At 42.3% G+C, this 24,500-nt stretch overlaps 1 protein-coding gene across 1 annotated transcript in view; it reads left to right on the plus strand.

Moving 5' to 3' along the window:
* The first annotated feature begins 2,946 nt into the window (after positions 1 to 2,946).
* Positions 2,947 to 24,500, plus strand: part of SNX3 (sorting nexin 3) — a 28,192-nt gene continuing 6,638 nt past the window's right edge. The window contains exon 1 of the mRNA XM_039532945.1: positions 2,947 to 3,214. Within this exon, the coding sequence (XP_039388879.1) occupies positions 3,053 to 3,214 (162 nt within the window). The 5' untranslated portion in view covers positions 2,947 to 3,052. The remainder of the gene's footprint in view (positions 3,215 to 24,500) is intronic.

The raw sequence follows: 24,500 nt of genomic DNA on the forward strand, positions 1-24,500 counted from the left end.
GAAGTTAGTTAAACAGAAATTAAAAGGTACAGCACCAAAAGTGAAATCCCTGAAAGCTGCATGGAAACTTTTTAAAGGCACCATAATAGAGGCTCAACGTAAATGTATACCCCAAATTAAAAAACACAGTAAGAGAACCAAAAAAGTGCCACCCTGGCTAAACAACAAAGTAAAAGAAGCAGTGAGAGGCAAAAACTCATTCTTTAAAAAGTGGAAGTTAAATCCTACTGAGGAAACTAGAAAGCAGCATAACCTCTGACAAATGAAGTGTCAGAATATAATTAGGAAGGCCAAAAAAGAATTTGAAGAACAGCTAGCCAAAGACTCAAAAAGTAATAGCAAAAAATGTTTTAAGTACATCGGAAGCAAGAAGTCTGCTAAACAAGTGGGGCCACTAGAAGATTAAGATGTTAAAGGAGCACTCAAGGACGATAAGGTCATTGCAGAGAAACTAAATGAATTATTTCCATCAGTCTTCACAGCTGAGGATGTGAGGGAGATTCCCAAACCTGAGTCCTTCTTTTTAGGTGACAAATCTGAGGAACTGTCCCAGATTGAGGTGGTTTTGGAACAAATTGATAAACTAAATAGTAATAAGTCACCAGGACCAGATGGTATTCACCCAAGAGGTCTGAAGGAACTCAAATGTGAAATTGCAGAACTACTAATTGTAGTCTGTAACCTATCATTTAAATCAGCTTCTGTTCCAAATAACTGGAGGATAGCTAATATGACGCCAATTTTTTAAAAGGGCTCCAGAGATGATCCTGGCAATTACAGGCCGGTAAGCCTGACTTCAGTACTGGGCAAATTGGTTGAAACTATAGTGAAAACAAAATTGTTAGAAGCACAGGTTAACATAATTTGTTGAGAAAGAGTCAACATGGCTTTTGTAAAGGGAAATCATGCCTCACCAATCTGCTCAAATTCTTTGAGGGCGTCAACAAGAATGTGGACAAGGGGTATCCAGTGGATATAGTGTACTTAGATTTTCAGAAAGCCTTTGACAAGGTTCCTCACCAAAGGTTCTTTAGCAAAGTAAGCTGTCATGGGATAAGAGGGAAGGTCCTCGCATGGATAGGAAACAAAGGGTAGGCATAAATGGTCAGTTTTCAGACTGGAGAGAGGTAAATAGTGGTGGCCCCTGGGGTCTGTTCTGGGACCAGTCCTATTCAACGTATTCATAAATGATCTGGAAAAAGGGGTAAACAGTGAGGTGGCAAAATTTGCAAATGATACAAAACTACTCAAGCTAGCAAAGAGCTACAAAACGATCTCTCAAAACTGGGTGACTGGCCAATACAATGGCAGATGAAATTCAATGATGATAAATGCCAGGTAATGCATATTGGAAAACATAATCCCAACTATACATATAAAATGATGGGATCTAAATTAGCTGTTACCCATCAAGAAAGAGATCTTGGAGTCACTGTGGATGAAAACATCCACTCAATGTGCAGTGGCAGTCAAAAAAGTGAACAGAATGTTGGGAATCATTAAGAAAGGGATAGAAAATAAGGCAGAAAATATCATATTGCCTCTATATAAATCCATGGTACACCCACATCTTGAATACTGTATGCAGATGTGGTCATCCCATCTCAAAAAAGATATATTGGAATTGGAAAAGGTTCAGAAAAGGGCAACAACAAATATTAGGGGTATGGAACAGCTTCTGTATGAGGAGAGATTAATAAAACTGGGACTTTTCAGCTTCGAAAAGAGATGACTAAGGGGGGATATGATAGAGGTCTATAAAATCATGACTGGTGTGGAGAAAGTAAATAAGGAAGTGTTATTTACTTCTTCTCATAACCCAAGAACTAGGGGTCACCAAATGAAATTAATAGGCAGGTTTAAAAGGAACTATTTCTTCACACAACGCACAGTCAACCTGCGGAACTACTTGCCAGAGTCTGTTGTGAAGGCCAAGACTATAACAGGGTTCAAAAAAGAACTAGATAAATTCATGGAGGATAGGTCCATCAATGGCTATTAGCCAGGATGGGCAGGGATGGTGTACCTAGCCTCTGTTTGCAGGAAGCTGGGACTGAGTGGCAGGGGATGAATCACTTGATGATTACCTATCAGAAGGGTAGCTGTGTTAGTCTGGATCTATAAAAGCAGCAAAGAGTCCTGTGGCACCTTATAGACTAACAGACATTTTGGAGCATGAGATTTCGTGGGTGAATACCCACTTCGTCGGATGCATCCATAGTCTGTTAGTCTATAAGGTGCCACAGGACTCTTTGCTGCTTTTGATGATTACCTGTTTTGTTCATTCCCTCTGGGGGATGTGGCCACTGTTGGAAAACAGGCTACAGGGACAGATGGATCTTTGGTCTGACCCAGTATGGCGGTTCTTATGTTGGGCCCCTGCACCTAAGAGCTGGCGGGGCGTGCTGGCTGCTTCCGGGAGCCGCATAGAGCCGGCTGCTGCAGCCAACTGGACTTCTAGTGCCCTGGTCAGCGGCACCAGAGCCATCCGGGTCCCTTTTCGACCCAGCGTTCCAGTCCAAAACCGGACACCTGCAACCCTACCTATAAAGGAAAAAGGAGAAGTGACTGAGGGGCCTGCAACTCCCCCTTCCCCACAAATGCAGAGACTATGAACTCAGTCCTAGGGCTAGTGAAGTTCCTGGCAGTTTCCCCATAACTATTATTGGGTCCCAATTACTGATCTGGCCCTGCTCCCCCTGCCCTCGTTGCTTTTCATTTCCCTCTGCGGACGGGCCTATGAAGATAATTTTTGTCAGAGTCCTGCCTGTTGCGCCCTTTCCCGGTGCAGCATGGGAGTTGTAGTTTTCTCATCTCTTTCCGTGCTTGCTCTGAGCGAGTTCTGCGGCAGCGAAAGGACTACAAGTCCCGGGATTCCCTGCGCGGGCGGTGGGCGCATCCGCTCGTGCCGGGCGGCGGCCGGGTCGCTGCGCGTAGCTGGGGAGTCAGCTGTTTGCTGGAGAATAAGAGGGCGAGAGGGGAGTGGGGTTGGCTCGCTACGTCCCTGCTGTCTGTGAGGGGGGGCGGGGACCCGGCGCGGGCGGGTAGAGAAATGGCCGAAACCATCGCGGACACCAGGCGGCTCATGAGCAAACCGCAGAACCTGAACGACGCCTACGGGCCGCCCAGCAACTTCCTCGAGATCGACGTGAGCAACCCGCAGACCGTGGGGGTCGGCCGGGGCCGCTTCACCACCTACGAGATCAGGGTCAAGGTGAGGGGGGCGGTCGGTCGGTCGGTCTCCTGGGGCTGCGGGGGGGGGGGTGTCTGTGCGGCTGCCCAGTGACCCCCCCAGGGTTGCGTCTCCCCTCCCCCGCCGTGTGCGTGGGGTAACGTCTGCTCTGCCCCCTCCCACTCCCGGCTGGACCTTGTCCCCAACCCCTCGGGGCTGTGACCGTGACACTGCGGCGGGGCTGAAGTCGGACTCCACCCCCGCGCCCTGCTGGGGCTGCGGATCCCCCGCGGTGGCGCCGCGTCTCATTCACCATCTTGCGGCTGGGAGGGGCCGGTCTGGCTGGCGGGCGGGCCTGGGGCCCGGCTACGAGCCCTGCGTGGGCAGCTGAGGTGATGTTGCCTAGATTGGTGCACCAACCCGCTGCTGTTACACTGTGTTCGCCCCAGGTGTTAAACCAGTGGCTCTCAAACTTGTCTACTGGTGACCCTTTTCACACAGCAAGCCTCTGAGTGAGACACCCCCCCCCCCATATAAATTAAAAACATTTTTTACATATTTTAACACCATTATAAATGCTGGAGGCAAAGGGAAGTTTGGGGTGGAGGTTGACAGCTTGTGATCCCCCCATGTAATAACCTTGTGACCCCCTGAGGGGTCCTGACCCCCAGTTTGAGAACTCCTGTGTGAAACCTCCACCTAGCTCATAGTATAAACATGTCATAAGGGGGAAACTTGAATCTGCCTTCCCTCCCACTTCACCTTTTGTGGGGGTGGCACTGAGAGACCAGAGTGGGGCTTAGATCCAGTGTGAGCCAGTCTGCCCTATGGAACTAGGGGAAAGCTTGATGATGGCCTTTGTATGGTTTAGGTTATCCACCTCACCTCTGCAGGGCACACCAGCTAGCAGGGGGTCTCATTTGTGCTAGTGACAAGTTTGTAGTGGTGGTGTAGCTGTGGTGGTCCCGGGATATGCAAGAGACCTGGTGGGGGAGCTAAGATGAGCTAAGATGTGAAAAAATTCTTTTATTGGACCAATTTCTGTTGGTGAGGGAGACAAGCTTTTGAGCTTACCTAGAGCTCTTCAGCTTTGTGTAGCTTCAATGCTTATATTTCTCATTAACAGAAGTTAGTCCAGTAAACAGTATTCCTTCACCCACCTTGTCTCTAAGTGAAATGGGTCAGGTTCACTTTAAGGAAGATACGCAAAACCTAAAATTATAATTTAAAAAAAAAGCAGCTTGTCCTATATGTCTGGGTGTCAATAGTTTGTCAGGCTACTGGAGCTCAGGCCTTCAGTAATCTTCCTGGCTAACATATGCATACATATGTCTGGTAGGTGTGTGTTTGCCAGGGATGATAGTAATGCTGAATGTATTTTATTGGTGTAATGGGGCTAAGCTAATAGAAAGAAGCATGGGAACTTCTTTTAGATTATAAGATATTCCGGAGAAGTGTATGAGAGCTGTGTGGTAATGGATCCCATCCTTATGCAGAGCAAAGGAGCTAATTTTTTTTTTTTTGGAGAGGGAAGAGGAGTCTGTTGAGCTGGATACAGTCTTATTGATGGAAATAAAATGCTGTAAATAAAACTGCAACTGGCTTTTTGCTCTTGACTAAGACAACGAAGAGACAACTTACAAATAAAAAATGTGCTGTCTTGTAAAGTGTTAATGTATGTGGGTGCTAATTAAATTTTTTTTGTTGCTCTAGTAAATGGGGCAGTTGAATTGCACAGTAGCAACATAATGCTAATATCAAACTGAAATATCTTACCAAACCAAATGTCTAAAAGTGTCTATACTTGTACTATCAAAATAATGGGCTGAAGTAAACTTCCTAATCTTCTGAATTACTTCTTAACAAACCCCCGTTAGAAATATGCTAACTAAAAATGGTGCCCACCTTGACATATGAGCAAAATATTGAATCTTTAACTTGAATTGCAATTTAAGTTCATCTTTAATGATGAATGGTGTGTATAAAACAGGGTGGGGAGAAGTAGAATTTGACACTTCAGTTACCTAGTGTGTCTTCTGCATGTTTGTTAACTTTAAAATCCAATTTAGAGTGTACTAGAACCTAAATTCTGAAATGCCTATGAGTTTGGATGTATCTCATGATACTTACTCTTTTATGGAATACCCTCCTCACTCCCTTTGATTCAGAACTATTATCTTAAAACATTGGTCTCACTTGACTTGGATTAACTAACATAGACACCTGTAAAATCGTGGCACTAGTGAAGTTGATGGGAGGTGGATTTTGCCTACAATATTGATATAGTGCAGGACTTAAAAAAGAAAAAAAAGGGGGGGGGGAAGAGAAAAAAGTACTAGCTGGCTGCTTAAAATTATTTACAGGAAGTGGGGAAAGGGTGGGTGGGCTGGAATGGGTCCCACCAGCAAGGGGCAGTGTTTTCCTAAAGCCAGCCTTCTGCCAGGTTTGGTGGAGAGGGAAAGGGAGAATGCTAGGATTTTTACTGGAGTGTTGTCTCAAGACTGTTTTGGGGCTTAGTTGCTCTAACTGTTTTTGAGTAGTAAATGGCTAGTATGTGTCATGTGGAGCTCTACCTCTTCTAGATGCTGGATGGTAAAAGGAGCCTTGTCTAGTCCCTCCCCTCTATAGCCTCTTGTCTACTGTTGGGGAGGTAGAGGAATAAACCTGTGCTACTGTACTCCTCCCCAGTCTCCTCCCTCCCCTCCCAGAGGTGGGAGAGAAATCCTCTCTTGTGAAGAACTCCAGGTTGCTGCTTGAAGCTGTTCTTGATGGCTTTACTACTACCCACAGGGTTATAATTAATAGAAATGAAACTATTTCTCTCAATTTTACTTGCTGCTGTTTGGGTAAGCAGCAGTGATGGTACTGGAGCTACCAGTCTCTAGACACAAGAAGATAACATTGTCAACCTTGCAAGGTTGACAGTGCATGTAACCTTTAGTCTCTATGGTGCCACAAGGACTGCTAGTTGTTTTTGCTGATACAGACTAACAGTACTACCATTCTGAAACCTATCTTCACAAACAATGACTAGAAACTTTAACTGAAAGCTTTAATTATGCAGAAACTGCTGGCTTAATTCTCCATACACATACAAGAGAGCTTGCTGCCAGTCAGCAGAGGAGACCTGATACAGTAGTTTTTTTTTTATGAATTTTTACAGCTTATCTACAGTAGGCCACTCTTAGAGCTTGGAATCCAAGGTTAGAATTACTCCTAAACTACACTTTATCTGAGAGCTTGGAAGCTTTGATTAGCAGTGTTTGATATGACTACTTGTGTAGAATCAAGTTTTGAGTTCACAGCCTGTCCACCTCTTGTTTTTAAAATGCTTCTCACTTAACTAGCTTAAAAAGTTGGTGGCTGAATTTCAGTTGGAAGGATCAAGTTATTTCTAGCAAGCTTAAACTTCTGATACTTAAAAGCCACTATGCATTAATAACCCCACTTGCCAGTATTACCTTTGTTTCTTAAAGCATAGAATAAATTCCTCCAGCATCTACAAATTAAAAAAGGAATTGTTTCTGAGAACACTTCTCAACTAACAGTTTTATTTGTAAGTTCTCATTCATGCTTTTTTGTGACTAGACAGAACTCTATAGTAGTCTTACTCTCTATCAGCTTTCTGCTTTTAACATTTCAATTGCTCTGACCATGACATTGGAGGCGAATAAGTGGTAGAATTTCATATTTGTTCTATTCTTGCAGCACTTCAATCTTTTTTCCCCTCCTGCAATCCAGACAGGAAAATAATAATTGACTATACTTGAAGCACAAGTCTTTAATGGGTGTGCTGATACGATGTATACAGCTAGGCGAGCACTTTAGCTTTGAATTTGTGAATGCTTAACCAATGGCTCAGGATGTTTCTTCATAAGCTGTGTGTGTTGAGACTCCTGTTGAACAGTACCACTTGATTTTGGGTAAAATATTTGAAAGGGTATAGGTCTCATTGTCAGTTGACTTAAGCACTTAAGGTGGATAATAATCTATGCTTCAAAAAAAAGTACAGGCTTTTTTAGAAAAATAAACCTAATGGAAATTGACCATGATCTAAATTTATTGAGACAATGATTCAGCTTCCAGTACTTCAGTTTTTGCAAATGACTTAGGCAAGAAGAGTTTACATTGTAGATTTTATGCCAGGAGGTTAAATATGTTGGTATATGTGATCTGCCAACAGCTTGAACAATATTTGTGGGGCTCTGCAGTATGAAATATAGTATTGTAATGTTACTGCATTCTTTCATAACTAAGTGGTGATCATGTAGTGTTGTATAAAGGCTAGACATTCTTTGGAAGATATTGTGTGTCTTAGAGAAATAAAGAACTCAGCTATGCTTCCTGTTGTACAAGAAAACTACAAGAAAAGTTCCATGTTATAAGAATGTTGGCTTTAATTCTAGTTCAGTTCCTCCTTTTAGCGTGTGTTGGAGGGGAGAGGGGACAAGAGAAAGCAGAAACGTAACACAATCCGTTGTAGTGGTGGTGTGTTTTACCCTTTATAGGCTTTTTAAAAACACTGATTAGCAGAGGAGGAACAAATTTGATGCTTTTTTAATTGTATGTGACTTCCTTTTATTTCCTGTCTTCTATAGCTTTTTATTTAGTTGAAAGTTTTACTACTTTACTTACAATAAAACTGCATTCACAACTCTCTCTTAGACTTGCTAGAAACATACTGTTGAAAGGCAAGTGCGGAATTGAAAATATATTACAGGATACTAGCTTAGGAGAAATAATTAGAATTTCAACTTCTGAAATGGAAAGAGATTTCTGAAATAGTAACGTGTTTCAGGACAATGGGAAGCAGAGAATATGCCCATCCGTTCATTTCTGAATGATTTGAGTATGAAGTCTTCATTAGGAAAATGTATCTAAATTATTACCTGCGTTAAAAAACAGGATATTGAAGTGGTGGTATCTCCACATTCAGAATCCTATAAAATCCAGGAACTCCAAACCTTTAGTTGAATTGCATTTCTTCAATGCTCCTGCTATCTGCTCCATCATTATATTGATTCTGAACACTTCGATTTGGTTTACACAGATAATGCAGGTCTTAATGGTGTGTTGTATTCATATAAATACTTCTACTTTGTATGTAAAATGCAGTTTTCTATTCCTAATGTTCTGTCTCATACTGATTAGAACTTAGTAAAATTAATCATTGTTACATTTGCTAGGGCGAGTAGGCATGTGATACCAGAATATTTCATATACCTCCTCGTTTTAGATGGCTCGCCAAAAACATTCTTGTCAGCCTGAACGTCATACTGTCATATTTATCTTTCCCGAAACGCAACTCAACATCAAATAGAAAATAAGGAAGCCTTGTAATATCAGATGTCCTAGCTAGGATGCAGCAGTGTCATGATGCTTGGAGGGAAATGTCATGGATACCATGATTTTCCTGTTTGTCTTTGTGTCTGTGATTTTTAACACACTCACCTTGCAGGGACAGCTCCCATCCCATGGGGCTGAAGCTGGCTCACCACTCTGGGCATTGTCACCTGGCACGTGGGTTCACAGCACTGTTCACACAAATTCAGCCTGGCCATCCCCCAGCCAGGCCTACTTTGAGTGGGTGGTGCTGCAACCACTTGTGCCAGGTCACAAATCCTAGAATAATGAGGCAGGCCCAGCCTCATGGGATTGGAGACACAAGAGCTGCCTCCTGGGGTGAGTATGGGGGCAGGCTCACTCTCCATCTCCTTCCCCTTTCTGCTCCCTCCCAGTCCCTGTGTCTCATTTGTCATTTTTATCAAAAACCCATAACTGTTACTAAATTTACTATGACTGCTCCATGATTTTCGTGTGTGTTTGTGTGGGTTTTTATACCAGGACAAATCTGCACCCCTACTCAGCCTTGTGAAAACTTGACTTGATATTGTCAACTGCTTTATTTTAAGGGAAATAAAACTTAATTGTAAAGGAAGCACTTTCTCTGAACTAAGTGACCATTGTAGCATCAGAAAGCCCTATACGTTCAAGAAGTAACTTTGTGCCTCTGTCTGGCCATTTGAAAGACTTGCAATGATTACAACTCCTGGATATCAATCTTTGGGAGTTCGTCACACAACAGTTTAGATACAAAGTACCTGTAATGCAATCCTAACTGCACAATGGAGGATTACCCTAGCATGGGAGAATATTCAAATGGCATAACTGGTACTTTCATCTCTACATCAGAGAGGACACAGAGGTGGATGTCCAATATAACCTGGAATGTGTAGTTACAAGGTAGAGCCCCAAGACTGCTCTAAACTATGTTGGTGACAAAGATAATGGGAAAACTGGCTCCAGGATTAAGGAACTGTAAACAACTAACTTCATTTTTTGGGTCTCCAGCTATACCCAGCACTTAAGCCCTAAGTGAACAACCTACTGGAAAAGATACCAAATCAGTGCCAAAGAATTCATTCCATAGCTGATAGAAAAATAGGTAAAATCCCAGGATAGTTATGAAATAACAAACTGATTATCACTTTACTCTAGAGCGATCAATTTATGTTCAAGTCAGTCAGTTGGCTGGCTAAGATGTTTTCCTAATAATTACATGGATGTGAAGGGAATCGCTTAGTTTTTAAAAAAAATTCTAAATTTATGAATACAAAGCAACTTTTGTACACTAATATAGTTTCCCAGTTAGCTGAACATTTCATACACTGATTCCTATGTTTGTAGGCTCATCTTGAATGCAGTAAAGGCATATGAAAATTTCTGGCCTGTCTGACTGGTATAAAACATTGTAGTAGTTCGTAACCTGCAACCAAGTACTCCAGCTTTATAGTTAACAGCAATGGACAGCTGTGTGAAATCATATTTTGTTTGATCATTATTGAGCATAAAACCTGTCTTGATTTAGACTGCTGGAGATGCAAAACTGCTGCTCCCTTGTGACATAAGTGATGATGGTGTCCTTTCAGTCTTTGGGTCTCCTGAAAGCTCTTGCTATCTCAATTTATATTTGCCTTGTGTAATCGTGCATTGGTGACAATCTTGTATTTTAGAGGCAAAACAAACTTAGAATGAGGCAATAAGATCAAATGTAGAGGTTAATGGACTGACATCTGCCCTCAGATGTTTGACTGACTCACACCAGAAAAATAGAGTAGCGCTCTATTTTTAGTGTGTGTTTTGGGAGCACTGCACACAATGGTGCTCCCAAAACATACCAAACTATATACAAGTAGCTGCTATAAAAGCTTGCTGTTTTAAAACTTGAGGAGCTGATGTAAGCAGAGGACAAACTATATATTATACCTATCTAGTTCCTATTTTAGATACTCAAGTCTTCTCAAGTTAGTGTTGCTAACTCTTGCTTATGTGGTATAGAGGCAGCTTGTGAGAGGAGACTGCAGTCTGTGGGTGCGGGATATGGAGAATGACTTCTTGGTTTGATGTATCATGTTGAACTATGCTATAGAAGCGATGTAGCTTATACACTTTTGATACTCATCCAGGGCTGGAGGAAAAACTTCTAGAAGCTAAACCCACTTGCAATAGGTTTGCACAGAATGCTCATCGGTCAGAGGGAAGTGCTAGGACCTCTAACAGTACTATCCCTTCCACCTTCTAGGTGGGCTTCCGTCTCCATCTCTCAGCTTCTGGGGAGAAGGTATTGGATAAAATGAAATCACTTGTGAGAACAGTTTGCCTCCTCTTGGCACCAGCCACCCTAGAGTTCTACTCTACTCTACTTCAGTGAGCCTCCTTTTTGACCTCTATGAATGTCAGTGCCTGGCTCTGCTATTGCTGATAACTTTATTTAGGAGCAGCAGACTGAAACTGACAATTCTTAGCAGAATAGGCTCTCAACAAAGTTCTGATCTAAGGTTTTTTTTTCATACCCTGAAAGAAAGTTGCAAGAAAGCTGCAGCGCTGTAAAACGTCAGTATAGACAGTATAGTGCACCAGTGCTGGGAAGCACACCCCTTGTGGGGGTGGACCTTTTTTTTAAGAGTGCTGGGAGAGCACGTTAAAGCACTGCTGCAGCAGCAATGTAGTGTTGCCAGTGTAGACTAGCCCGAAGTCAGTGTTCTGTTGGTGTTTAAAGCTCTGAGCAGCACCACAAGCACTGAAATAATCTACAGTCTTAAAGACAACCGTGCATTTGTAAGGCTTACTCTGCACCCAGGTGGACTAGAAGCTTATCTTGAGGGAGTCTCAATTCTGCAGAAATTGATAGTAAGTAGCTTAACTCATCAATGGCAAGTTGAAAACTTATCCTGACAAGCAGGCTCGGGGGAAACCAACGCCTTAGTCTAGTGTGCCATAGCTTGAAGTATGAAATTCAATAGTAACATTAGTGGGTGTATCCACAGACAATATTCTTATAAAGTTGAACTCCATCTTTGAACTTAAAGCAAAATGCTTTCAATATAGGAATGTCTTTGTAAGACTACAGCACTGTAAAAAAGTTGTCTGACTTATCGCTTCTCTTCTCTTTATATCCCATTAAGTGGCAACAAGGGGAAGAAAAGAGAATTGTGTGACACAAGTGTATATGTAACACTAGTTCAGAGTGTTCAGAGCAAGAGAGTGTTCCAAAAAGTATTAAATAGTCTTGCATGGCCTTACTGGACTTGTATCTAATTGTATTTTGGAATCCAAATGCAAGACTTTCTTTTCTGGGGAGTATATTGTGTAAGGTAACTCAAGTGTAAGAGCAGGTCTAAACATCTTGGACAGTGGAAAAACTCCTGGCTTTTGAGTAACAATCCATCTACTCTTGAGATTTTTCCAGGGAGACCTTTTACTGTAGCTTCTGAATTTGATTTAATAACTTAATAGCTTTTGCCTTCCTACTTCAGAACTCTGGTAATGTCAATATATTCACTAGATGTTTGCCATAACAATGAATGGGCTATATGTTAAAGCCCTCAATTCTCCAGAAGTTGGCTGGCAGAAGGTAGTGGAGGATCATGACTCCAGGCGTGAATGTTACTGCTTTACAGTGTGTCAGAGCTCCCCTGGGATGATGCACCTTTTATTGGGGGATGATGGGAGGCTTTTTGTTGCTGAAGAAAATGTGGGGTGTTTTTTTAACAGGTCTGAATTCAAAGTGTTGATTCAGTTGTAGATTTTCCATAAAACTCAACTTTCTTGAAAGTTAATGGCATGTAAGCTTATGCCAGCAAAAGTGAACTAAATCCATTTTTATGAAGACCTAACATAGCTTACTTCAAAAGACCATATCGAAAGAGGTGCTATGGCAACAAGGCAGCTCAGTGCTCCTGGATGTTAAGAGGAGAGTGTATAGTGGGGGACAAGTACTACAATGTTTTTGAGTTCTACTTGCAGATAACTTTTATTTTTGACTAAAAACAGGAATTTCACATTTCCTTCAATATCTAAGTCATGCAATTGTGGGGGTGAGCTGCCAGAGCATGCAGAATGACTTACAGATGGAATGTCAACTTCAGCGTTCCTTCCTCTCTGAAGTAACCAAAACAGTATACAGATTGTCTTGATGTCTTTTGCACAAATGTTTTCAAAATGCATACTTGTAGTAGGAACAAGGGTGGCTGCTGTGGAAGGGCTTCTTTAGACCAATTGAGTACTTACTTTAAACACTTTCTAAAAAGCATCTAAAGCTTGATTACTTTTACTTCCATAATGTAAATTTCTGTTTACAGGCTAAATTTTTAAACCTCTAAATTCAGCTCCTACCTGATTTACCGTATGTATAATCGTGGTTAGAAAAAAAAACTAAGCCTGAAGGGGATTAGACAACATTCAAGGGCAACAGTTGGCCAAATTTCAGTTCAATGATCAGCCTTTCTAAATTAGTATTCAGCTTTTCATTTGCATAACATAAGTGCTGCTCTTTTTAAAAAGTGCTTAAATCCTAGGCTGGGCATACCTGTTACCCTGGGTGACTTTACAACCAAGCTAATTGCATCTTGAAAAATCAGGCTTCTGGCATTGTCTCCTCATAACCAAGAACCAATGCTGAGATGTGCACGAGGCCTGGAACTCTCATTGAACTTGGAGTTGGAGGTACTTGGAACTCTGTAGGATTTGGCCCATAAGTCACTGATTAGTGCACATGCCACTGTGTAGCCTCTTTTGAGAGTGGAAAGTGATTGTTCCAAGTACACAAACCTGTCCTTGGCTTAAGCAAACATAATCGGGTTCATAGCTGTACTCTTCCTGTTTCCCATATGCTGCTAGGGAAATGTTTCTTAGCAGAATTAATCTGTTAATATATTAGAGGATAGGATTTTAGCAAATTCCATTTGACTGTTAGCCAGCACAATGGAGCAGAACAATGCAACAGGAGAGGGGAGTTGTAGCTGACGCACAATGGATTGGAATGGGAGAGACCACTGAAGTGCTAACAATGGCAAATCTGACAAATTAAACCCCTTGTTGAGTGAGTGAAACTAAATGATGGTAGCTGGTAGCTACTCTTGGTTATAATGAATTTATTCCCCTTGAAGTTCTGGTGTATTGGCTCAACCATATCAAACATCAGATTTTGTTTGTGGTACAAATATAATTTACTGGCTCGCCATAAAAACTTCTTGCAACAAAAATGTAAACACTCTTCATACTTAAGTTGAAACAAAATACAGCAGATATGACTTACTGCATATTATGCCTTTTTAGGCTTGGCTTTGAATTGTATAGCCCTTCCATTGTGTGTAAGTGGCTTATTACTTCAGAACTGCAGAAGGAATATTTATTTATATTCCAAATGCTCCAATCAGGACTGGGCATCCAGTGTTTTGGATGCATACCACAGTCCTTGACCTGAAGCGTTTACTCCCAAATACAAGGTAGATGAAGGGTTTGGGAAGGAATGCAGTTTGGTTAATTCAGGTATCTAACTTGTTTTTGGTCCTTTGTACATTAGTGGAAGACAAAGGTGGGAGGGGTGAATCAATAGGAGTGAAGGATATAGAGGGTAGGGGGAGCTAGAGTTCAGCAGGGCTGTGAGATTGGATGTTCATACCAATTTGATCAGCAAATACGAAAATAGTCAGGTAACTTCAGGAACTTTTTTGCCTCAGTTTCAAAGGTGCCTCTACATTTTTGCCCCATCATATAGCTGTCTTCGCTTCCAGCTCCTACCAAGAGAGTGGGGAGTCCTTGTGCCCTGAGGTCAAACTCTGCCCTTGGAGCAACATGGGCTAGAGGAGGGAGTATGGACTATAAAGGAGCTGGTTATGAAAGATCTCCAGAAGCCAAAAGTGCTGCAGATTCACTTGGATGCAAATGAAACACTATTGGTGATAGTTTCTTTAATGGAACTTGTTCCATGAGTTGAAATATAAATTCTTACCGTTACTGCTCTTCTAATGAAGGGGGGGAAACAAAGCATTGGTTTGAACAGTCATATCCTGTGTACACTACAATGATCATCTGATGGTGTCTTTGTCAAAGTAGATGGACCCATCCAAAATAAACTGGACTCCTTTGGAATCATGAGGGTTACAATCTTTAGCAGAATAACTCCTTGATGCAATTCCTTTCTGAAGTAACTTGGAGTCCAAAGATGCCTTTGTTTTTCTCTCTGTCTGGTTATTGACACACCTTTAGTTCTTGTTAGTCTTGCAGAGCCAACATTGCTCTAAAAGAGTGAGCTGGATTGTGGTTAGTCACTCTGTCCCTGACTCGAAGTCCAGATTGCAGAATATTTGTTGAGTGACCCAGAAAGAATGCATTTGGACTCTGATTCCAAACTCAATTTGTGGGGCTGGCACTTTGCATCTATATCGTCATCTCAGAAGCATCTGATTGCACTTCTAGTATTCCACAATGCCAACTTTAGTTTCTTTTAGAGAACTGTGATGCTTTGGAGAATCTGTAGAATTTATGAATTCTGGTTTATATTGTGATTTTTTTTTCCTTATGAAAATTGCTGTATAATGAATGTCTGTATAGCTATGTGTATCCACCATTGCTTACAAGCCTGTAACCATGTCTCTCCCAGACTAGATACAGTGGAGAGGAGTTACCCTTAATGACTACTCTGGGTTAATAGTTATACTAAGGAGGCTGGGTACAGCTGGGAGAAGCCACTTGTTTGCCTGTAAAGGGCTGGGGTTTGGAGAATGGAAAATTACCAGAAGCATGACTAAAGTCCCACCAGTAACAGCTGAGTCCTTTTGAGACTCTCAAAGCCACAAAGGAAGCTTAGGGCAGAGGCAGGAATGCTTTTGTAGCAGTAGAAGCTTGGTTTAGCTGCAGGATCAACCAAGGTCAAAGTATGCTGGCAGAGAGAGGGGTTCCATAACTAAGAAGAAAAGCCATACGCTGTAGCAGGACCCTGTAGAGTCCATAGAGGGCCCTGACTGCAGTCCAAAGAATTTTTCAGAGTGGTGAATAAACTGAGTTATACAAAAATACCCCCTTCATATATTTTTCTCATGCTTAAGAGCAAGGATGGTCTAGAATCCTGTACAAAGTCTCTGACATCTCTCGCATTCCCTGAAGTTAACCATAGACCCTGAATGCCCATGTGGATGGGTTCTGGGAGATGGTATGTTTAAGCTATGCAGGAGTCTGGGAGTCAGTACTGATTCTGGGGGCTGAGCAACTAGACCTTGAGGTCTAAACTCTCAAGATGGAGTCCTAGATGGGGAGTCTGTCTCCTGAACATGTCTTTAGGGACCTTAAGCAAAGGGCAGTGTGTGACATTGCCATGGTGTTATCTGGGCCAGTGATCTCCTAGGTCATGCCAATCTTTGACTCTGGGAGCCAGCCTTACCCTGCTCTGCTGTGAGAACCCCTGCTCCTGGGCTGTTCTTGTACAGCCTCTAGCATGTAAGCTGCTCCCAGCATGTGAGTGAGCACTTTTGGCCAGCCACTGCTTGGATTGTGCAACCGAATGACACTAGCCAATATCTCCAGTCCCAGACACACCCCTAGGAATCTCCATCTTGCATTGTCCAGTTATGCACACTGGATGCTGCAAGCTTATGAGTTCATCAATTTAACAAAGAAATTGATATGTACCAGGCTTGTTCTCCCAAGGGGAGTCTCTGACATGCTTCAAACCAAACACATTGCTTCAGGTAGACTAAACCAACAAATTTATTAACTACAAAAGAGATTTTTTTTAAGGGATTATAAATCAAAGCACAAGTAGTCTGATTTGATCAAATGAAATAAAAGCAAAACGCATTCCAAGCTGATCTTAACACTTTCAGTGCCCTTACAAACTTAGATGCTTCTCACCACAGGCTGGCTGGTTGCCCTTCAGCCAGGCTCTCTCCTTTTGATCAGTGCTTCGGTCTCTTGGTGGTGGTTGTAGATGGAGGTGGAAGAGAGAGCATGGCAAACATCTCTCCCTTTCATAATGTTCATTCTTCCCTCTTGGCTTTGTGTCCCCTCCCCCCCCCCGCCCTTCAGAGTCAAGTCAGTATTACCTTATGGTAGCCCCAAACTGCCCAAAGGAAGGGGAGTAACTCCAACAGATCCTTTCTTGCTGCCTAGGCCAGTGTCCTTGGTTCCTGTGAGGCTGGGCTGGGTTTGTTCCATATATGCCCAGATGAGATGTGAACTGCCCCTCTACTCCTGGAGAGTGTTGCCTGGGCTTGTTTTAAGCCATGAGAACACATTTTCAGCCTCCAAACTAAATACATGAAATGACAACATACAACATTACTGTAACAATGCTCAGTGCATCATGAGCCTTCCGAAGACACCTAATATATGACAAACTTTGCATTGGATACCACACAATCATATAAGGATGAACATGGGGATGCAGGTTGTTCCCCTTGGGTACAGAGTGTCACATAGTGCATGAACCTTGTTCAGACTCGGGAGGTGTGAAACAGATGGGCGGTGGTGAGGTGGGTCACCCTTGTAGCAGCCTGGTGAATGCTCAAGAGGGGGCAGTCTGGTGACTATGCGTTGGATAGCAGTTTGTAAGCAGTAAAGGGACCCCAATAAGTATTTTTAGTTGACCCTTTTGATCATAGATTGGAGGGGGGGGGAATAAAATAGTTTTAAAAAAAAGACTTCAGGGATCTAAGTACTTCAGCTCTTTTGTGGTCCCACTTTTTTAACATGAGCCATAGCCAGCCACACTTACTGTGCCATCTTAGACGATGCAAAAAAGCTGTTCTTTCTGTTGTCATCTTTTATTAGACTGAGGTTATTGCTTAATTTGATAGGTTGGCTCACCAGCCTTCATCAAATCTAGTGAATTTTTCTTACAGGACTAGTACAGCACATCGGAAACAGTTAATTGTAACAATAGCTACTGGAATCCATGGCAATTCTGCCTAATCTCATGGGTCATGATGGCCTGTGGCTGTTACAATGAGTAAGTGAATGAAAGATTAACCCTGCTGTGGCTCATATTAGCCAGAGATTCTGGTAGGCTTGGTTTGAATCTTTTTCTTGCTAGCATTGTTACCTGGTGCCATAGATTATGCCTCCTTGCACTGTTTTAGCAGGATCGCTCTCCATGAGGAATTGGGATCCCAGTCCTCGCCTGTTGGAAATTACAGCTTCTGTATAACTGTAGCATGAATCTTTTGGTACAATAGGCAGCTGCCTGGCTAGATCATCTGATGCCTGCTCTTCTTGTTTCTTCAGCAGAGGTTGAAAGGGATGCATCTTATTGGAAGGGGTAAAATACCTTTTGCATCTTGGGACTCTGGGGTCGCTCAAGAGCCCTTCTATGCAGCTCCTGTAAAGAGGCATGTATAGCCCACTTCCACTGGGAATACAAGCCAGGTTAACAGAGAGGCCATAAAGTGAGAGCTGGGTGGGTGAGAAACAGGAATGCAAAACAGTGCTTTCAGTCTGCAGTCTTGCTTGAAAGGAGATCCATTCAGATGTATCAAACAGGTGTACTTCTGGGAAATGAATACTGCTGTATCAGCACTATTTAAAATAGCTGTAACTGCTGCTGTGATTCTACTTCCTTCAGAAGGAATGTTACATGAAAAAAGGGGGTTAATACATTGCTAGTCCCTTTTCATAGCTTCCTTCAGGTTATGGATTGAAGTATAGTAAAAGGTGCACCTCTGAGTAGTACACTGTCCAGTCCACATGACTTATCCTCATCAATAACTTTTAGTTATGAAATTCTTGCTGGATGTCTAACCCATTATGTTTCCCTGGGCTTTGTGCAGTAGATTTAACCAGTACCAGTAGACACTTTCACAAACACTGAAACTGCATCAATTAGCCACAGGGTATTTCAAAATTGGAGGAATGGATGGAAGTTGGGAGGCACAGGAAACAAACCAAGTGTTGAAATAGTTAAACTAATGAGTCAGATTTAATCACAGTTGTGTCAAAAGTTCAAAAGGGAAAATGTGGAAGGTAAAATGAGCTGAACTGGCCCTTTTACCCCAACATTGTACCTGTAAGCCTGATATGTTGTTTAGAGATTAACTTTATAGACTTCCGTACCCAGAAGTATGAAAAATCTTACGGAACTCTTTTTTCATAGGCTTGATTTTAGCATTGAATAAAAGAGCAGCTAATCCCTTTTGTTAAGTAACTTGAGAGGAGGGAATCTAAAATGTGAAATCTCACCTGCAGAAAACACTCAATATTGTAAAGGCCTTTCTATCTTTAGACACTTACAAAGACTTAATATTTTAATGCGGAAGGTTGAACTCAGTTAAAAAGCCAATAGGTGAAATCAGAGAGAAATAATCCAGTGCTTTATTTCTGGGAATCCTCATCCTGCACTCTGGGGGACCTAATTTATTCCCTGCTGGGGATAAGAATACTGTTCTGTACAGAAAGCCAGCATCTTTAAATATAAGCCTGACTTTTAGTATAATAAGAGTCTTGTTAGCTGCATTTTTGCTCTTAGTCATTCGTACAATGAACAATGTTGTGGTTACCTGGGAAAGAGAACTCAAGTGCTTTCAAAGGTCCAGTGAGCTCAGATTTAGTGTATGAAACGTGCAGTGTTCACACAAGCATCTGTAGAAGGTACAAGGCTGTAAGTAGCAGTCTAAAAGTTCAAACACTTCAGCTTAATACTAAACAGAATTGCTTTACTACATTAGGCATAATACAAGCACTTACTGACTGGCAGTTACACCTGTGTGTGCAGTGACCACTAAATAGCCTATTTCTCCTATATAGAAGCAGTTTCATAAGTGGTAGTGCAATTATAGGCAATTAAACTTATCCTGAGTGGTTGAACTCTTCATTCAACCTCAATATCTCTTGGGTAGCCATCAAGCTTAACTGCCCACTTCCTCTCTTAAATGGAAGCTGTCTGAGTTGGGCCCAAAATTTGACCACAGCTTACTAGTTTATATAGTCAGTAACTGTCAACACACGTTTCAAAACCAAAATGTTTCATCAGCCCACCACTCATCTGTAATTTTAAGGTTGCTCACAACAGTGTATGACAGGCTAAGGAGTCTCAGCTCTTCCTGTGTAGTACACCTGAGGATCACACACTTAGTTGCTTATGTAGTGTGCACTCTCCATACAATTGGAGCAAATTATTAAGGTGCTGGTCTGTGTAGGCAGCAGAAGGGATTGCCAGAGAGAATCTACTACCTGCAGCATGGAATAGGCACTCCATGGGCCTGATTTCTAAATTCTCCTTCCTTCCCCTTCCCCCACTGCTAGCAATGGAAATCAGACTTTTCTGTTCTTCCCCCCCCACCCCCATAGGGCTTTCCCCACTGATGCCTAGAACACTGTGAAACTCTGGAATTAATCAGATTTGTTGCATAAAAAGCCATCAGGCCAAAGCTCATGTGCTTGCAAAGGAGTCAGACTAGATTAAAGGTCATTAACAAACTGTTAATGTGTTAGCAGGGTGCACATGGACAGTTAGAGTGCAGCAGGCTAATGAGGCAAAGATTCGCACCTTAGCTTGCCTTGAACTACATGTTTTGGTATCTCAGGTGGAATACCCTGCCCTCCTCTCCACTATGGCACTATCCACCTGAGGATATCAGAGCCTGAGAGAATTCACCTTTTCACTCTCCTGGACCAAAAAGACAAAGTAAAATTCATTAGTCAGTTCCTGCTGCCTTGATCCCCCTCCTGTTTCCTCTGCCCCCTGAGCTTCCCACCACCCAGGCTTGCAACCGCCATGTTGCCTTTTACTCCCCTACCTCCAGACTGCCATTGAATCCTATTTTCCATCACCACTAAACCCTGGTCCCTTGCCTTGGTCATCTCTCCCTGTGATTCTTGTAACTGTTGCCTCTCCAGCCTTGCTCCATCTCCCTTTGCTGCCCCTTGCCCAGCCAAAGTGTCACTGTTAAAAATTGTCTTCCCCATTTGCCCCTCTACTCATGTCACTCACTATTTCAGATCTCTGCACAGCCCTCCCCTTGCTTTCTGCATCTAGGGCTGACTTCTCACCTGTAAGGCCCTACCCAGTTCTTCCTGGTCCCCCGCACTTTGTTCAGCCCAAGCTTCCCTTCCCACTATGCCTTCATATTCTTTCACCAACACCTTTATGCTGCCTTTCATGCCCCTGCCTTCTGTGTGGAACAGTGTCTCTCCCTCTTCCCATATGTCACATCTCAGTTCCTCCTTCATATTCCTCCCTACTGGAGCTTCTGAGGTTTCTGCACACATCACGTGGTGTGCTCTATAGGTCTGACCTGCTGACTGGATCTGCAATGGATCATAAAGCCCTTGGGGCAGGGACTTGTGTGCTGCGACAGCTTCCCCAGTGCAATTCTGAACTCTTGGTACAAACCTCTCTGCCACTCTGAAATGGAAAATGGTGTATTGCTTATGTAGGCTGAACGCTATACCCAATGAGAGAATAGCATATTAAGCTAAGTGTAGGCAGGAGCAGGGAAGACAATAAAGTCATTGCGGAGAAACTAAATGGATTCTTCGCTTCAGTCTTCACGGCTGAGGATGTTAGGGAGATTCCCAAACCTGAGCTGGCTTTTGTAGGTGACAAATCTGAGGAACTGTCACAGATTAAAGTGTCACTAGAGGAGGTTTTGGAATTAATTGATAAACTCAACATTAACAAGTCACCGGGACCAGATGGCATTCACCCAAGAGTTCTGAAAGAACTCAAATGTGAAGTTGCAGAACTATTAACTAAGGTTTGTAACCTGTCCTTTAAATCGGCTTTGGTACCCGATGACTGGAAGTTAGCTAATGTAACGCCAATATTTAAAAAGGGCTCTAGGGGTGATCCCGGCAATTACAGACTGGTAAGTCTAACGTCGGTACCGGGCAAATTAGTTGAAACAATAGTAAAGAATAAAATTGTCAGACACATAGAAAAACAAACTCTTGAGCAATAGTCAACATGGTTTCTGTAAAGGGAAATCGTGTCTTACTAATCTATTAGAGTTCTTTGAAGGGGTCAACAAACATGTGGACAAGGGGGATCCGGTGGACATAGTGTACTTAGATTTCCAGAAAGCCTTTGACAAGGTCCCTCACCAAAGGCTCTTACGTAAATTAAGCTGTCATGGGATAAAAGGAAAGGTCCTTTCCTGGATTGAGAACTGGTTAAAGGACAGGGAACAAAGGGTAGGAATTAATGGTAAATTCTCAGGATGGAGAGGGGTAACTAGTGGTGTTCCCCAAGGGTCAGTCCTGGGACCAATCCTATTCAATTTATTCATAAATGATCTGGAGAAAGGGGTAAACAGTGAGGTGGCAAAGTTTGCAGATGATACTAAACTACTCAAGATAGTTAAGACCAAAGCAGACTGTGAAGAACTTCAAAAAGATCTCACAAAACTAAGTGATTGGGCAACAAAATGGCAAATGAAATTTAATGTGGATAAATGTAAAGTAATGCACATTGGAAAAAATAACCCCAACTATACATACAACATGATGTGGGCTAATTTAGCTACAACGAGTCAGGAAAAAGATCTTGGAGTTATCGTGGATAGTTCTCTGAAGATGTCCACGCAGTGCGCAGAGGCGGTCAAAAAAGCAAACAGGATGTTAGGAATCATTAAAAAGGGGATAGAGAATAAGACTGAGAATATATTATTGCCCTTATATAAATCCATGGTACGCCCACACCTCGAATACTGTGTACAGATGTGGTCTCCTCACCTCAAAAAAGATATTCTAGCACTAGAAAAGGTTCAGAAAAGAGCAACTAAAATGATTAGGGGTTTAGAGAGGGTCCCATATGAGGAAAGATTAAAGAGGCTAGGACTCTTCAGTTTGGAAAAGAGAAGACTAAGGGGGGACATGATAGAGGTATATAAAATCATGAGTGATGGTGAGAAAGTGGATAAGGAAAAGTTATTTACTTATTCCCATAATACAAGAACTAAGGGTCACTAAATGAAATTAATAGGCAGCAGGTTTAAAACAAATAAAAGGAAGTTCTTCTTCACGCAGCGCACAGTCAACTTGTGGAACTCCTTACCTGAGGAGGTTGTGAAGGCTAGGACTATAACAATGTTTAAAAGGGGACTGGATAAATTCATGGTGACTAAGTCCATAAATGGCTATTAGCCAGGATGGGTAAGAATGGTGTCCCTAGCCTCTGTTCGTCAGAGGATGGAGATGGATGGCAGGAGAGAGATAACTTGATCATTGCCTGTTAGATTCACTCCCTCAGGGGCACCTGGCATTGGCCACTGTCGGTAGACAGATACTGGGCTAGATGGACCTTTGGTCTGACCTGGTACGGCCTTTCTTATGTTCTTATGTTAATGCCAGAGATTCTTCAGTCTACAGCACCAAATAAGTATTCTGGACCCACCAGTAAAATCAGGGTATTCCAATTTGCTAGCTTTTCACCAGAATTCTGCCCACTGATACTTAGAACATTCCCTGAAATTTTGGAATTGATTGAATGCTGTAGTGAAAAGTTATCATGTTAGGCAAAGAGACTGCCATCGGGTTGAGTGTAGGAGCCTAGCTTTGGTTGGCTAAACCCATTCATCAGTCAGAGTGACTTATCCAGGATGGTGGGTGTATGTGAAATAGCAAAAGGGAGACCAAAATCTCAAGTGTGTAGCTGTCCAGTATCTACTATTGTGTATCAAGTATCAGGGGGTAGCCATGTTGGCCTGTATCCACAAAAACAACAAGGAGTCTGGTGGCACCTTAGAGACGAACAGATTTATTTGGGCATAAGCTTTCATGGGTAAAAAAAACCTCACTTCAGATGCATGGAGTGAAAGTTAGATGCAGGCATCCTAATTGAATTGGCCCTGTCAACACTTGTACTCCACTTGTGAGGTACTCCCTTCTCCATGTGCCATTATGTATTTCCTGCATCTGTTACTTTTCACTCCATGCATCTGAAGAAGTGAGGGTGTTTTTTGTTTTTTTTTGTTTTTAAACCCATGAAAGCTTATGCCCAAATGTTAGTCTTGAAGGTGCCACTGGACTCCTTGTTGTTACTATTGTGTATGTAACCTTAGTATCTAGGCACTGCTGTTCTCAGCAATGAGATGAACCAGGATTATTATAGACAATAAGACGCCAGTAGGATTCAGTGAAGTGGAAAGAGCTTTAATTTAACATGTGTATCTAAATGTTGGCTCTGCTCTTGTTTGTAAGTTCTCGGCATAAAAACATACAGAATCTCAAACTATGAAAGTAGGTTAATAAATTACTCTGACTTGGTAGAGCTCCAGCATTGTCAGGTAATATTTTCCTTTGTCAGTTGTGAGCAAGTTGCTCAGTGCAAGTTTGTCTGATTAGTCTTGTACATGACGTGACTGTCAAACTTTTCCTCCATGTCCACTCTGTCAAGTGGCCTTAATGTGGTAGTGGGAGTCAAGAATTCTCTTCCTGAGGTCTAATCCTTTTTCTGACACTTACATGCTATGAGACAGTGTCACACACCTGTGTCTTGTTTCCTCATCTGTAAAATGGATACTGCCTCTGTAGGAATGTCAAGGACTAACATATCTACAATGATCCAACTATAGAAAGTTCTAAGGGGAAGGTTATAAGTGGGGTGAAGACTTTTTTTTGTGTGTGTGTTTTTTGTTTTTTTTTGGTGGGGTGTACCAGAGGGAAAAGTGTCCAATTGCCAACCTTAGAATCAAGTACCACCTCCTGGTTAAAAATAACTGCACACAGGAAAACCTCTTCCTTATCCCTTCTGCTTAAGAGCTGTTGTGGGAATCCTGATGAACAAATACATCTTACATTGGGTCTGAGCTTTGAAAGATCTGTGGGGATTCCAGTGTTTCATGAGTCAGCTCTGTAGCTGTGGCATACTCCTGAGAAGGCCTAATCAGAGAACCCGTTCTTAGAGCTCACTTAGTTTAATGACATATGGGAGTTCTTGACCTAGGAAGTGAGCACTTCCAGTGACACTGAGGGTCAAGATTAAATATTGCTGAATGTGAACTGATGGGGACCCATTGCTAGGTCTTTCATATTTCACTGACCTTAATGATCACAG

The sequence above is a fragment of the Mauremys reevesii genome, linkage group 3 (genome assembly GCF_016161935.1).
Source record: "Mauremys reevesii isolate NIE-2019 linkage group 3, ASM1616193v1, whole genome shotgun sequence".
Taxonomy (NCBI): Eukaryota; Metazoa; Chordata; order Testudines; family Geoemydidae; genus Mauremys; species Mauremys reevesii.